This window comes from Antrostomus carolinensis, unplaced genomic scaffold (assembly GCF_000700745.2).
Source record: "Antrostomus carolinensis isolate BGI_N321 unplaced genomic scaffold, ASM70074v2 scaffold3227, whole genome shotgun sequence".
Classification (NCBI taxonomy): Eukaryota; Metazoa; Chordata; class Aves; order Caprimulgiformes; family Caprimulgidae; genus Antrostomus; species Antrostomus carolinensis.
The window spans coordinates 47,534-64,869 of NW_010325207.1; the positions used below are offsets into that span (position 1 = coordinate 47,534).

The 17,336-nt window shown below is 37.2% G+C and overlaps 1 protein-coding gene across 1 annotated transcript; it reads left to right on the forward strand.

Moving 5' to 3' along the window:
• Window positions 1-1,866: 1,866 nt before the first annotated feature.
• LOC104527405 (prostatic acid phosphatase-like) lies at window positions 1,867-14,673 on the forward strand. Its single transcript, XM_029085739.1, is given in 12 exon segments — window positions 1,867-1,971; window positions 3,249-3,279; window positions 3,282-3,343; window positions 5,379-5,465; window positions 6,060-6,128; window positions 7,911-8,009; window positions 9,119-9,214; window positions 11,627-11,714; window positions 11,717-11,758; window positions 12,992-13,074; window positions 13,950-14,056; window positions 14,517-14,673. Coding segments are annotated over 12 exon segments (1,026 nt in total).
• Window positions 14,674-17,336: the final 2,663 nt, after the last annotated feature.

Genomic DNA, 17,336 nt, shown 5'->3' on the forward strand with positions numbered 1-17,336 from the left:
GAACAGAGCTAACCAATGTGGCGTACTTTAAAATAACTCCAGTCCTTTATATGTCTTCCCACAGAATTACCAGCACCAAGATCAGATCAGAGGAAGCAAGTATCAGTTTTTACAATAATATTTTGTCATGTCCAAAGTAATAGTAATTTCATGTTCCTTGTTAAAGAAATATCACATAAAATGTGAGGAAATAGGTGCTTGAAAAGAATAAAGCTAAACTTTTTTGCTTCTGTTCTCTGCTAGACATACATACAGTATTTGAAGATCTTGGCCTTGTAATTCTGAGAAATTGCCTATTTTTTCTCAGAGATTCCAGCTAGTCTAATTAAAAACCTTGCCTTGCAGACCATTGTATTTTAGCAGTGACATCTGATGTCGTGTCTTCTAGAAAGAGCAAAACACATAGTCTCTTCAAAGAGATTTTTGAAGTATGACAGCCAGTGGATGCAGGAAAATGTACGGAGTGTGAACAGCCTTAATCAATTGTCCCACCTCTCCCTCAGGCCCCTCATTAAAGAATAAATAAGTAAATCTCAATAAATATGGGCAAATCCCCATTAAAAATATGGTCTTTCTGCATGAATTTGTTAGACTTGTCAGACGCAAAAGCAAAAATGACAGATGAACTATCTTGAACTAAGAAAGTCTGACCTCTGAATCTTTCACAGAGGAATTTCTACAAATCTGGCAGATGTGAAAGCTACGGCATTGTTATTTCAGGAAAGAGAACTGATCCCTCTAGGCAAGCCTGTATCTCATAATTATGAAGGAAAGTTTTGTTATTTGTGCCTTAAACTAGCTTGAGATTATAATATCTTTTTGGGTAGCAACATTATTTTTCTTAGTAATTTTTTTTTTTAAATTCTTACATACAGTGAGCTTTCGATTGCTAAGAAATCACCCTCTAACCCTCTCTAACCCTCTATGTTACTTTACATACTAACAGGGCTTTCATTAACACATGAATATGACTGAACAGAGACCAATAAACTTGTAAAATCAATCCTGTCTCCTGCAACACTGTCTCTGAGCTAGATTTTTTTTTTCTTTATTTCATATATAGTGGGGAAAAGACAGAATCAACTCTTGATTTAAGTATGCTGTAATGATGAGTGTTTGCAGCAAGAGGAATTTGAAAATAAAAAATTCAACTGTATGAAAATCAGGGGGATAGCTCTAGAAAACAGTGGCACAGACTTTGCCACTAGAGACAAAGTCAATGTATTGTAGAGATGAAAAGTTGTTCATGTTTTTGGGGGGGGGGTTTGCAGTGAATTTAGTCTTATCTCTGCTCCCATGCGACAAAACCTTCTGCTGTTTATTCCTCCTACAGATCACAGCCAAATCCAGGGAAAATTCTGGAGATCATTTATAAAAGGACAATTGTCAAAGGTGTTCCTTCTAGGTTTCTAGTACAATGTGTTCAAAGAAGACTGTGTGAGCACTAGGAATGAGGATGCATTACTAGCTCTTTTGCATACAGCAACAGACAGCATACCTGCAGCATCTTCAGTTTTGAGAAGGCTGGCTGATCCATACTAAATCCTAGCTTAAGCAATGGATGACTAGATGACACCATTCATCTGCCTGGCAGTTCCCAGGGGCAGGAATTAGAAGGCTCAGAGATTCACTTCATGTTATACCTGGGACACAGATATTGAGTACAAATGCAAAATTTTCATTTCACAAATCCCCTGAAAAGCACTAACCCAAGAAGGGAAAAAAGGAAGGAGGAGGTAAGACATCAGCTGGCTTTCAGACTTCACTGAGCACAACTGACTCCTCCCCTCTTAGCCACGTATCTACTGTATCACCACATCCAGCCAGGGACTTTGGCATGCAAAACAGCTGAAAGCTACCCTCAGGATGAGAGCAAGGAGGCTCATTTGGAGTCTGTGTTTCCTGTTCTGCCTTTTCTGCATCTTTCTTCACCAAACCACAGCGAAAAGAAAACTGAAGTTTGTGTCCATGGTAAGTGGACAGTTCATGGGCAAATGGGATTTCACTTACTGCTCTTCTTGTACTCTAGGGGAGGGGGAGAGGACACTGTGTGAGTATCTAAGTGTTTCCTGCATACACAAAATTTACTATTGTGGTGTACAAAAAACCCCCTCAATTTTAAACAACATTTTATAGTTTTTTCTCCTTTGCAGAGTCCTAGATGAACTTAACTTTCTGGATTGACAAACAATGTTTTTTCATAGCACTAAGATCACTAAAGGATACTTTCTTAAATTGTAGAAGAGGATTTAATAAATTTCAACTGTGTGCAGAAATCCTCTTTGCCATGGAATAGTTTCCATCTTCTACTTGTTTCAGTGGATTAACAAGCAAATCAAATTAAATTATGTGAAACCCAAACAAGCAACATAGAACCAGTTCTGTGAAACTAATGCTATTTGGAATTATTACCATGTAGCATTTGTTTGCAGGAGCGAATTTTGTTCTGAATATCACGTACGCTTGTAAGTCACTTATATACTTTTTATGTTTCAGGTTTTTTACTTTATTTCTCTCTACTTGGATTAAGAAATAAAAAAATCTAGTGGTAAAATTTTAAAATTATATGACACATATCTACAGAAATTATTCTGGACACTGAAAGAATTCATTGCAGGAATGAAAATCTTGATGTATCTTTATAGATGCACCTTTTACCTGAAGTGAAATTCCTTACCATGTTCAATGTTTTCAGAGTAACACTTTAGTCTATATTTAGATATTAGAGTACCTCTTGTGAAAAAAATTCAACACGTGGCTTTTTAGGCTAATTTCTGCCAAGAAAGAGTGCTTCACACCAGTCAGCCACAGAAACTGTATCTAGAGCAGCAGTTTGGTTTTTTTTCCTTCTGAATTACCAGTTAGTCCTACCAAAATATTAATGTTCTAATATTTCTGGAAAATTACTTGTATGCTTCTATTTGCTTTCTGTTTATTTAACGTTGTGGTCTCTATCTCCTAAAATATATAAAACTTCTGTAAAATATATTAATATTTTATAGTTTTTATACCTTTGAAAAATATGAGATAATTACTTTTTAAATGCTAGGAAAAAAAGAACAGTTACATTTGTCTCAATAAATCAAATAGGTGTTGTAGCTATCTAGACCCAGGAAAAGCACTGTGAATATATTTAGCATCTGAGAGATACAGTACTTCATCATCATTGCATATTCCCTGCGACTACACTGATTATATCCACCACAAAAAGCCCAGTAACATGAGAAGAATTCCATCTGTTTTATCAGGTATTTCGTCATGGTGATCATACTCCACAGGAGTTTTTCCAACCAACAGACACAAGGAAGTTGCAAAGCAGGAGGGATATGGACAGCTTACCAAGGTGTGTTTGCTTACCTGGACCAATATACAGAAATAATGGAATGTGATCTGTTGACATTTGGTTTTTTGGAACTTTCTTTTCACTTTGAGAAAACCCATATTAAGTTACCACACACAGATCTCCAAAATGACAGCCAAAGAACTTAACCAGGAAGCTATAACTGTGAGCAGTCACTGATATTAAATGGCACTGAGTCAGCCTGTTCTGGTCTGATAGCAGTGTATGTTGATCTGTTTGACTCCAGAGTAAAGTCTTCTGGAAGGAGCCAGGCACTGATGACCACCACAGTTCACCTGAGACCAAACATGAAGCTTTAACCAACAGTAGCATAAGGTGGTAGAAGTGCTCACAGACCACCCTCAGTCTCTGCAGAGTAGGAGGGCTTTCTAGCTCATGAACTACTAAGATCAGTACTAGCAGAAACTCCTCTCATGCTATACCAGGAAAAGTTGATTTAAAGCTCAACCACTTCAGTGCAGGCACTGGCGCAGCGGAACTGAGCTAACACACAAGTATCAGCTGATAGTAGTAACTAGCAGTGGCTGAGGCAACTGCAGAGTCAGCTGTGTCTTGACATTAACTGTACCTAGAATTAGCTACCTCCTCTTGAGAATGGAGTTAAGGATAAACTTCTGTACTATCAGGCTGTAAGGGCATCAGGTGGTTTTTAACCCTACTTCTGCTCTGCTTCCACCAGCACTATCCACTGTGTCTGGGCTTTGTTTCTTTTTCCCCAAGATATGTTGTTTGGATGGAAAAATCCACTAGATATTTGCCCAGGATTCTGGGAACAAGGCAGACTCACTGAAGTAGCTTAGATATGCCAAAAGTCTGGTTGTCCCAGATAAATAGCTATTGTGCATGTGTAAACAGGCTGCGAGGGGTGTGTATCTCTGTTAGGTTGCTGTAGAAGTTTGCTCACACACCTTATGTCCAGTCGGTCCAGCAACATGTTTCTTTCTCCTAGGGGAGCTAGTCACTTGCCAGGTCTCCAGCAAAAATCAGAATAGAACAAACTGCCTGAGGGGTTCCTCTTCAGCACCATGGCCTTTTAGGAGACCACACCAAACTCCAATGCAAGGCCAGGTCTGTTTCCTCTCACATCACCTTCTTTGAAGAAACAAGAGTAATAGACCAGCTTTCTGTGCCTTAACTCAGCCATGACTCAATCATTCCGCATATACAATGTGTGAGTTCAGCACTACATGACAGCTTGCTCCAGGGCATAGAAGGCTTCGGGATCCAGGTGTCAGGATGCAACAACATATATTAGGAAAGTTGGGGCAGAAGCCTAGATCAAGCATATACCCTAGGAAACTCTGGGTGCACTATTCCAGCAACAGAGAGAGGTGACCACATTCACACAGTGTAGGACATGTCTGGCACTCTGGTTAAAGCCCTGAGTAACTTGGTCTGACCTCATAGCTTACTCTGCTTTCAAAAGGAGGTTGGACTAGAGACTTCCTGAGGTCTCTTTCAACCTGAATTATCCTGTGATCCTATGACTTAGGAAAGGACTTCAGGAAGCAATGAGTAATCACTGTAGTTGAGATGCCAGTGCAGAGTAATGACTACATGAGCAAAGTTGAATATATTTCAATTTAGGCCAGGAAACATTAGGTAAAAGTAAAAAGCTGACAGTATTGAGACCATTACAGGGACATTGCGTGTGATTTTCATGTCGTGTGGTTGCTCTATCCGCACTCCCAGTTAATCAGCTGTGAGCCAGCAATAGAGCAGAAATGAGACAGACAGTGTTGGGACATCTCTATGCCTGCTTTAGCTTGGATAAACATACATATAGTTTTCCATAGTGCAAAACGCAAAACAGCATCTGTCAGGAAGAACATATTATCAAATACTGTAAATGCAGCAACTTTATTGCTTTTTTCTTTTGTCTTCTGTCCTCTTTCACTTTAGAAGGGAAAAAGGTCTTTACCAAAATAATGCAAAATATTATCTCTTTTTTTTGGTCATAGGAATGTGTGCATGGCATACTTCTTGAGCCTCTTACATTGTTCTGTTACTTCTACAGCTTGGCATACAGCAACAGTATGAGTTTGGCCAGTACCTGCAGAGGAGATACTCTTATTTCCTGAGCGTTGTATGCAAGCAGTGTGAGGCAAGTACTGGATCTGGGAGGATATTTTTCGTGGATGTTAATAGGACTTTCTGAGTGTAGGAAAGTTTGAACCTGGTATGGTTGGAGATAACTTAATAACCATTGAATTAATGTAATTTCAAAGTATCCCTGAAACAGTGGCTCAACTTTTATTTAGACTGATGGTTAACTGAAAACCATGTGAAAGGTTTTTTAGGCTGTATATCAGGTTCAGATGCCTCACTATTTTATGGCAGAATATCTAGTTCAGATATCTCCAATTTTACACTTCCACATGGGGTGCAGATACAGCTTAGTTTTCATTTAGGATCCAGCTGTTCAGTGCACACATGATGTCTCAAAGCCTAGATGGTCAAATAGAGTCAGTCTTATGCTTTTCACGAGGACTTCTAAGGGAACTGCTACCATGTTGCAGCTCCCTTGTCCACCAAAATTTCATTCCAAGGCCCTATTCCAGTTTAACTCTTTCTCCCTCTGCTTTCCTCCCTGGAACAGTACCAGTCCCCTTCTTTCCTATCCAAAAGAAAAAAAAAAAACCTAACAGAAGAAATGACCTTCAAAAATTTGGGGTTTGTTTTGTTTTTTTTTCTTCAGATTTATGTTCAAAGCACTGACTGTGATCACACACTTATGAGTGAGAATTATGCTGAGATTTTCATTACAGTGAGAACTGAGTCACAAGTCTGTTTTTCGTGCACTTTGAAGGTCAGTGCAGGCTCTTTGAGTGTCGGTGGAAAAAGTAAAAGGGAAAAGGAAGAAGGACTTGGAGATTTAAGAGGAGGTGTTCACAGGGTCATGTATTAATTCATATCCATAGAACCATAGAATAGTTTGGTTGGAAAAGACCATTATGATCATCTAGTCCCTTCCTAAACTCCTCACCTTGGAGTTGGAAGGAATTGTATGGATAGCAGCTCTGTAGCCTGCATATACTTGTCCTACAGGGAAAAGCTGGGCAGCTGAGTGGAGCTGGATTTTCCCATTTGTGGAAAAACCTATGGTAAAAAGCTAGAAAAGATCAGGAGTGTACAGCATGAGTCCCAGTTTGGGAGAGGAGGTTTGGGGAGAATGAAAGGTAAATTGTGTAGGCTTACAAGTCTAGTTAACACAATCTATGACGACAGGGAAATCAGGTTAAATAGGAACATGGAGCAATGGTGCTCATCTTGGGATGATGAGAGCGTAAAGAAGGAGGATATGGAGACACGTGTCTTCCTGTTCATGCACACAGTCTGACATAGAGTCAGGAGCTGCTTCTGACACTATCACAGATGGTGGTACCCCAGCAAAAAGTCAAGAATACCTGACAAGTAGCAACACCACTACCAAGCTCAGCAAGTAGGTGCTACACCTTATTCACATCTAGGGAAGCGAATAAGTCTATTCAAACAAATCATAAAGTCATGAACACATACACATTTTTCATACTTTTTTCAACTATTTGTGTTTTAACTCTATTCTTTACTCCATATACAGGCCAAGATTGAGACCACATGCATCCTACTATCCTAAACAAGTGTCCATCTTTTATTAGTAAAGACATGCCTGTTCATGAACCTATGGTTATAATTCAGAAATACTTTCTTACCATCTGGAATAGACAAATTATACTTCTAAAAAGATCAAGGAACTGCTATGAAACTTTCCAAGCTAATTATCCCTTTAGGACTCTCAAATTCTTTTAAAAATTCTTTTAACTGTGAAACTATACAAGATAGAGCTTTATTATTGAAAAAAGGACAAAAAACATTGGGGAAAAATGCTAAGAATATCTCAGTGTCAAATTTTGTTTTAACTTTTGTTTAAAATTTAACACAAAAAACTTCAAACAAGGATAAACTCAGTTTAGAAAAATGAATTAAAAAATTCTTAAGTTATGCTACTCACTTGTAACCTTTAACCTTCGTATGTCTTGAATTAATAAAAAACAAAACTGAGTTATGGAAACTTCACAAGTTTCTAGGATTTAGCTGAACTAAATGAGGCTGTGGTAAGTCTACATAATACAGCTGAGTATGCACAAAGGCTCCTATTGCAGTCCAGCTGTTGCTTGGTAATTTGTTATAAAAATGTGATGGTGTGTTTAAAGAAAGACTGGACACACTAAGTGAAATCATCCGTGGACAAGCCAAGCACAAAGCAGTTCATGAGGGCTTGCGTTAGTCTTCTGTCAGGGGACAAGTTTCAACTTGTGTAAATAAATCCTTTCACTTTGAACTACTGCAGCTATTACTCCTCTGAACATTTAAAGATTATTTTGTAAGTAGTCATCAGTATGACTCTTACAGTCCTGAAGACGAATGTCCTTGAAAACTACATTCCCAAATTATTTTTCAGCTTGTCCTAATCAGTGCAGCCAATCAGAATAACGATCCTGCAAGGGTATATTGAATTGCAGAACAAGAAGCACATTGCCTAACTAATGTTTTGAAATTTTCTTTTCAGTTGCTATACTTACTTTTCTCACACTGCCCAAAACACAATGAGCTTCTGAGAGAAACCTTTGCAACAGGGGATTTCCAAAGGCAACTCAAACAGTACAGGGTAAAGTATTTTCAGTTCTGGAAATCTAGTTAAAAATTATCACCCCTGCCAACATTATCTAACAGGTAGATTTAAAAGATGGCAGTCAATATCCTCCTTCTAGATCTCTGATCTTCACACTGGGTGTAGAAAACATATCCAAAAAACAGTTACCACATTATAGATCCAGCTGGACTAGACTATTCCCATCAATTGAAATTGCAAGTCATAGAAAAGATAAATTATTGACTACCTTGCAAAAAAAAAGTCCACCTACCTTCTAGAGGAGTAGACAAACCAAAACCTCAGACCAAATCAGGGCCAATATCTTTCAAATCACCCCGATACCTCTCTCTCTTTACTCCCATGTAAAGCAACTTCTCTGACATTTCAGTCTAACTCTCTGCTAGTTCAGATTCCTCTTCCACCACAAAACACTCATAGCTCAATTTCCCATATTTTCAATAACAGTCTCAGTGCTTTCCTTGAGTATCTGTCCATGTTTCAAACCCAAAGTCTTCATTCAGGTGCTCAAGTTTCGTTCTTGCCTTTGTAAGGTATCGTTTCCTGTCTTTCTCCACCATCAAAATATTTGCCATGAGTGTGTAATCACTTGTCTATTCTGCTGTAACCTCCTTCATCACAGGTTTATTCAAAATCACACTATCAAACTCACCTGTTTTTCTATAATCTTTAAGCACTGACCTCAGCCATCTATCTGTGGCTCTGCACCTGGTTGCTATATGCAAGTGAATCATAATTCCCAGTTTTAGCAAAGCTACATTATATCTCCCTTCTGCTCAGTACCAACATCAAGAATAATTCTGTTTATTCACAATTCCTTTAAGCACTTTTCAATTTCTGCCAGACTTCCTCATATATCCGTGTCCCCTCTACTCTACCCCATTCTGAACATTTCCACCAAGCATAAACCACCACCATCCTTCAAATCTGAACTCAATTCCTCAGCCTAGATTAATAGGTCAGATTCTCTTACGACTAGGCAATGGTCCATTGTTTAAGTGCAAAGACTACCTTGTTTTTAAAAATTCCTATGTAGTAGTATGGCAGTATTTAGAAATTATGTTGAAAGGTCCTGTGTACTACAAGTTTGCTTTTTTGTATTTCAGCCATTTCTGAAGTTTTTAGCCACTCACACAGGTTACCCCTTAAAGAAGTTGAACACTGAAAGAATTTGGAAGATTTCTAACACTTTACAGTATGAGGTAAATAATACAAAGAAAATTCTCAACGTCCCATAGAAATACTTGCACATCCTCAAAACTGATTTTAACCCTTATTTCTATTGTTTGTAAGACATCAAAAGAGAGTAGGTCTGTTCCAAATATTTTTGAATTACAGACTATTTTTATCTCCTTCCCCAGAAACTGTCTCCTAACATCAAATTTACAACCGAAAATCCTGTAAAGACACTGTGACTGTGTGAGGCTGTTGTGGGCTTTCTACCACTATAAGGAACACAAACCTACCAAATCCAGTATTCTGTCAGTGACTGCATATGGAAAATTAGGCAAAAAGCATACCTTTAGGTAAAATTGTACTCCTCCAAACCCCATCATAGAGATACACAGGAATAAAATATGTTGCTGGCAAAGAAACATAAGCATCCTTCCACAAAGATTTTATGCAAATTGTATAAGCAAGAGAAGTCATTATTTGCATATAGACAGCAGTGGTCAGAATATTTTCAGGAATTGAGCAGCCATTGGAATGACACAAATGAGTATTTGTGCAAGTCTGGGAACCTGCCATATCACAAAGAAGCATAGATTTTAGAACAGAAGGGATACTGTAATGCCCAACTGTCATGGGTATTTGGGTCTCACAGCTGGGTACCTCTGACTGGGATTTGAAAAAATCATGAGCGCCCTTAATTTAGCAAAAAGCCCCACTTCATTTCACTTCAAAATCTAGACTTATTTCAGGTGAAGCAAGTGAAAATTCCAGTCTTGTGTTAAAAATGTATTGTTGCAGGCAGCATTCACTACAAATGCTTTAATGCATAGCTATTTTAAAAGTCAGATATTAATGATAAATTTTTCATCAGTACTGATATATCCCCTAGAAAACTGAGGCAGTCTTGAGGTGGATTGCACAAGCTACATGTAATATGTGGTTGTGATGCTAATGAGTTTTACCTCTGTCTTGCAGTTTCTGCAAAGGTCCAACTTTGGTCAAAGCAGTCTTGAATGGAATGTTAGCTAGGGCCTTATGTTAAATTAAATGTTAACATGTTGGGACACCTCAATGTAATTTCAGTGAGGTCACCCTTCCCTATTTTCCAGATGCAGGACAGCTCAGGACCACAACTTTTTATTTCAGTTGTTATATCATACTGAGAAACCTGTGTCACCAGATAAATGTGCAAAGTTGACAGCTCCCAGCAGGGTCTAAATGCTGGAAGACCAAATCAATTAGGTGGGTTTTTACTTTTAGTGTTAGATTTGGTCTTTCATGCTACCCAGTGAAGATTCTGGGGGTATCAATTAAGACATATGGCACAAAAGCCACTCTGACACTTTCAAGCATAAAAAGAGAGCTTTATTACGTAGGTTTTTAAACACAATTAATGATATTACAGTAGCATGTATCTCTGTATTTCTTATTATGGGCTAAGTGTCATCTTAACTTCAAGGTAACCTGGAGGCTGAAGTGCTTGCTTGCCTACAGCATTGTCTCATATGGCATGAAACTAACCAATTCTTGCCTCACAATACAAATAACTTTTGTTAAAAAAGAATGTGATACATTGTGACCTGAGCTTGTTTAACCTAACATGTTCTATTGTTTCACTTATTTAAACAAATCCTTTAAAGATTTGGCATTGTTCCTTCCAACTTGCTGTTACAAGAGCACTCTGCCTGGTGACCTCAGTCCAATGGCTCACATTCACAGAGGTTATGTTGAACTAAAGATACCAACCTTGTTTAAACAAGAATTCAGGGTGGTGCAAACCAGGAGTGTTGGGCTTATCTTTCCTTCTCATAGTTGTGACCATTAATATATCTTGGGCTGCATCCCTAAGGAAAGATTAATCCATTCCACTTTAGCTTGGGAACTGCATCAGTGTCCACTAGATCTGGTATAAGTAGGTATGAATTCCACCTATATATCTAATCCCTATATATATATCTTATAGTCCAGTACATTTGAATTACAGCTATACATATTCCTACTTGATCTCTGAATCTCACTTATACCTCAGGGCTGCCAGCCTTTAAAATCCTGACATCTGTATAGGATTTGTTTCAGTAAAGAACTCAGGATATATCCCAGTAGGTGGCTGAAAAATAGAGTCATAGTGAATTTTTTGCACTTGACAACTACATCAGCAATTGTCATGAATAAAGCCAGTTGCTTTTTGCATCATTTTTAGTATTACATTTCCTCTTCTTGTTGAACTGTGCCCTTCAAATTTGTTTTAAGTAGTGTGATGCTATAAATAAGAAGTCTACAGCTGTCTAACTGTCTACAGTCATTATTTTATTATAAAGAGAAAATGTTACCGGAGTGAAACAGTCAGAATTTGTTCTGATGAGCATTTTGTGCCAGAACAAACAACAGTTAGCAGTAGGAATCAGTAAGAAAAATAACCGTGTTTTCTTTCTTTACTGTAGGATACTAACAATTACACTTTACCTGTTTGGGCTACTCATGGTGTCAGGACCAAGTTGATAAAGCTCTCAGAATTGTTACTGCAGGCCAAATTGGCTTCCACAAACAAATACAAAAATCATGTTTACAGGGAGGTAAGCTGAATTCTTACCCCATTTAAAACCAAGAGTAGAATGGGAAAGAAGAAAGGGTATATAATAAACACTGCTATCAATTCTATAGTAGAACTGTGAAAGATGCCATGATGTAGATACTGGTGATCAGTACTGAAAGGCTTTGATTAATGGTAAGAGAGATTGTGAGAATATGAATAATTAATATCCTAATCCAACGTTATAAATTAGGTACCATTTTGGCTACACCGTTTAAGAAATACAAAGCAATATATAGGTTATTGCTGAACTGAATCAAGTCTGAATTTAACGTAAGACACAACGCTTGACTTACTTAACAAAATATTGTTTGCAACAATCTCCAGGACAGTAACTTCGTTGCTTAACAGTCTTCATATTCCATTACTGAGACAACTAAAATGAGAACTGTTCCTAAACTTTATTCAGCTCAGCAAATAGTAGCTGAAATTTAAAAATAGTTTATACTTTTTTAATCACTCATTCTTCTCCATTCATCTGTTGTCACCCTTTGGGCCTTGTTTTTGTTTTCTATGGACACTGTACAGTTAGGCTCTGTGAGCTACAAGGACAAATCACACATAAGCAGGGATTAATTTGTTTGCCTTTTTGGAGCTCCAACTTACAAAACTAATCACAAAGTTCAAACCTCCACTTGCTTTATTAGCAATTTCTATTTTAAAATGTGCCAGTAGCTGAAGACAATACAAGTGTCTCGTTCTGTTAACATGTGCAGTTCTCATTTTAGGATTTTAATTTGTCAAGATTCCAACCTTATGCTAACATACTAGCACAACCATTGATTTAATTCATATAGTTTTTGTCTTACAACTTTTTAGCAGTTAATATTAACAAAATACAGACAAACACATAATTTAAGAAGGCCCAAGATCCAAACGATATCCTCTCTGGAAATCAGGAAGTACGAAAAAGGGTAGTACTCATTACTGTACTCTTCTTGTAAGCTTCCGTTGGCACAAAGCAACTGTGAATGCACTGTTTGAAGCTGAGGGTATTAGGGATCCCCAAAACATTTTACATGGAAGCAAAATACACCCATTGTTCATATAAAAGATAGTATCAGAACTAACCAGGGCACTTTGCACAAATTATTTATAAAGTCCATGGAATAAATATGGTGCGTTCGAAGAGAGCTCGTGTTTAAACAGGAACAAGTGATACAGATGTTAACACAAGCATCCTTTTAATTGTCATTGCTTCCCCATTTTCTTTCAGGTATTCTTTTAAAAACTATTCTAAAGCATATCTCAGATGCTAGAAAACCTTCACACCAGCAAAAAATGGTTATGTATTCTGTGGTGAGTCCTTTCTGTTTCTTTTACGCTCCCCTTCTGCAGTTATTAAATGCAATGAAAGCCATGAAACCTTATTTCCTCTATGAAATACAACTATAAGCGTTTTTTATTTCGTTAACCTTAAATATAATAGTATTATTTTCCTTCTTTAATGAAAAGATACTACTTTGAAGTCTGTAACATTTCGTTTTCCACTTGATGCATGGCTTGTTTCATTGTAATATTGTTTTGATTGAGCAGAGAACTGGAAAAACCATGCCTAATGTTTCATTAGCCTCTATCACAAAGATAATTTTGAAACAAACCTCCTGCTTCCAGCATCTTTTTCAGATGCAAAAGGAAAAAAAAAAAAAAGATAAATGAAGTTAAAATTAGTTCTTTTAGAAGGTCTATGAAGGCAGTTACTCAACTGGGACTTAATATTTTTATTTAACACTGCCATTGGAGAAGAAAATTTTTTTGCTTGCTCTCAGGTAAACGCTCCTATTTCTAAGATGTATGTAGATTATGACCTTTCAATTATGTATCAGCCAAGGAGCTTACTGATCTGATCTCAAATACTGTTTACTTAACAAGCAAAACCCCTAGTTCTTTTTAAAAGAAGTTTTAACAGCTCCTACTAACTTTGATAACAACTGCAAGTGACGAAGACTTCTTAAATATTTACATATATGTATACTTTATACATGCAGCATTTCAGTTTGTACAGACATAAAAGGACAGTATTTGCTCAGCATTGCAGCGAGCAGAGGACAAGCTTTAATGAGGCCACACAAGTAATGTTAAGTGGACAGATAATGTGCTGGACATATTGTTAAATAATAGGTACATGCAATCATTTCAATAGGATTTTAATTAAAGGTTTCTTCTGTTTACAGCATGCAGCTACCATTGTTGCCTTACAGATGGCACTCAATGTTTTCAACAGGAAATTGCCTCCTTATACTGCCTTTAATTTTTTTGAACTTTACCAGGAAAAAAATGGGCAAGTATCTGCAAGCTGTACTGCTAATATATACTTTTTATAAAAAGCAATTTACTGATACCCCAGTCTAATTAAACTGGATATTCAAGGTTCACTACACAGAAAAAGGTCATAGATTGATTTTACTTATTATAATTGGAGTCAATATAGCAGTTATTGACAGTAGCAAAATCACAGCACTGCAGCCTGAAAACCCTGTGTATATTGCTTCATTACAGTTGTGAGAGGTTTTATTCTCCTTTTTTAATCTATTTGACTCCTGACTCTCTACCAAGAAGATAAACTACGTGCTAACCATCTATTGTTTAAAACGATCTCTTCAGAGTACCAATGATATATATTAATAGCCAGATAAATAAGCTGGCTAAAAGTTTGTCCCAAAGTACAATCACTACAACATGGAAAGGCTGTGTAGTTCTGCATATTAACTTTATTTTGATCCTTCTGTATTTTAAAACAGGCAATACACCATAGAAATGTATTATTGGAATAATTCTTTGAGAGATCCTCACCACCTCACTCTCCCTAGCTGCAAATTTCGCTGTCCACTGGAGAGATTTACTCAGTTGGTCTCCCCAGTCCTAGTACACCATTGGACAAGATAATGTAGAATGTAGGAGACAAAAAAGAGTTAAATAAGTTAAGTGCTTTGGGCACATGTAGCCAAAAGTAAAATCAGGATTACATCTGCCAAGAGTCCATTCCAAGTAACAATAATTTCATAAGGGTTTAGTCTGAAATGAAAAATATTCAGATCAAGTAAAACAGAATTGGAACCATGGAGAAAATTTCTGCTCCATTGATACATTCATCTTTTCCAATGTTCTGCTGAAATGGAATCAAGGATGATTAGATTTTAGGGTACAATTTTTCATGTTGGTTTTTTTTTAGTACAGTCAAAAAGACTTTCAGTTTCTGAGGTAGCAGATACAAATGCACTGAATTACAATAATTCACCTTATCTTCTCTAACTGTAGAGTATTGGTCTGAGCTGATTAACAACATCATGCATTTCCTTGCCTTTAAGAGACGTTCAGAGATCAAAACAGATGAATATTGTATACTATACCAGACTGGTACTTAACCAGAATGTCAAACCTATACAAACACACTCTGGCGTACTAAGATATTCCCTAGAAGTTTGTTTGTATCTCCATATTAGGAAGTCTAACTTTCCATTTTGACCACTGATAATATTTACTCTTGCAGAAAGAGGGAACAGGAAGGCAGAAAATTAGATACAAGAATCTATCTCTATGTTCTTTAAGGGAGACGAGAAGTAAACAGGCCCAAGGATTCAAAAATGTCCCCACTTTTTTGATGATCGAATGTTTTACCTAGGTTTAAAAAATGTCAGATGGCCTTTTGAATCACCAGTCTCAAGAAGAATTTGCAATGTCAGAGATTAGAAGAATGCAAGCAAGTCAACTCCTGATTGAAAAGAATTTCTTGTTAAATATCTTGAACACACTGGAGATGTTTTAGCCAGAATGAACGAATAATTAGAAATGAATTATTCACTAAATACATTCCTTTACTATATTCATTCCTCAAAAATTCTCAGGAAACATATCAGGAAATTACCACATTTAATGGCAAAAAGTAATTCATCGGGGGGGGAAGAGGTTGGTTCTGACAATATTTTTGGCCAAGAAATTACATGGAATATAGTGATAAATTCTCTACGTTTATACTGTGGTGTTTAGTAATCTAAGTTTTGTGGAAATTAGTTCCCCTCCTTCACAAAGCAAACTGTGTAACTGACCAAGTAAATAAACAAAAAAATTATCTATCATTAAAAAAACTGGCATTCAAAAAAATACAACTACTTAGCGTTTTCATTTAACATAAAGGCTACACATTTTTTCAGTTCTTAAGATTTTGCTTATGTGTAAGTTGGATGGTGCTCAGACATTTTCAACCAACTCCAGCACCACTGCTCACAACTGCTTAGTAATCCTGTGTGCTCAAAACACATACAGACCACAGAAGAGGTTACAACCACAACTGATGCTCCAATCAAAATATTTGCCATATTGTCTTACCAAAATTTGACACTTCGCCCTATTTTATCCCAGTTCAGAATGGTTCCACCTCAGTAACTGTTGGGGCCTGACCCTAATTTTGGTCATAACTCTTTTCCTGCAAGCAGAAGTTTTCAACCCTCTGTTGCGCATGGGCGGCACTTGGGAAAAAGCCAAGGCACACTGCTCCACATCCTGCGCAGTGCAGCAAGCTGACAGAGGGGCTGTACTGTCAGAAACCACTGTGAGCATTGATGAAATGCATTACCAATGCATTATCTCATGCAGATAGGCTGGACCAGATGATCTTTAACACCAGGAAGGCAAACAAAACTGAAGAGGGATGCAAAGAGTTTACAGGGCGCATTTACACTTAACATACATAGCTGTAAAATTACTGATTTCAGCTGCTTCCAGCTTTGTCAAATAATCTCAAATATTGTCCCTTGCTAATGCATATGTTAATGCTTTGTTTATAAATGCATCAGAGCATTTGATAAATAGAAGCCCATAAATGTGATCTTTTTTGAGTGAAATCCAGGAGTGTGACTGAGCTCAAAAATAAACCTTACATAGCTATTCTACATGGAGACACCGTTTTGCAAACATAGAGCTGTTTCCAGAAACTGCTTAATTGAAGTTTCATCGGGATTACTTATGTCCCCGGTACAGAGAAACACAAGGGTTAAGGAAGTATTACTATTACAGGTCACATAGGAGAGTAGCATTATTTGAGGTTGGTATGAATCAGAGCAAAGTTCCTCCAAATGACAATGACCACTATGTAGAACATAGGAAGTGGCAACAGTTCAGCATATTTCATAAAGAGATAGAACATTTCTCTGTGCTCTTTGGGCTGCTCAGGAAGGTTTCAGAGGGGATAACTTCAACAGACTTTTCCTAATTCCATCAAAATGGGAGCAAAATTGTTAACTCTTCTGCACTTAGTCTGACCTACCTGCTTGTTAAGGTACTATTAACAGATTTGCCATGTTTTCAGAGAATGAGGCCATATGCTAAGAACGATTCCCTCTTTTTTCTTGCCTTTGTGTGTTCCTTCCATGATTTTCAGCATGAAACAACTCCTCCGATACTGTAATGTGACTACAGCTTAACATTTTTCATTAACTTCCAGCAGCATGACCAACAGTGTCCCAATCTCTATCAAAAGAAAATATTCTTCAGTACAACAAACCAAAATTGTAAAAAGTGGTGACTTATCCTTCGTGATCACAGAATCACAGAATCACAGAATC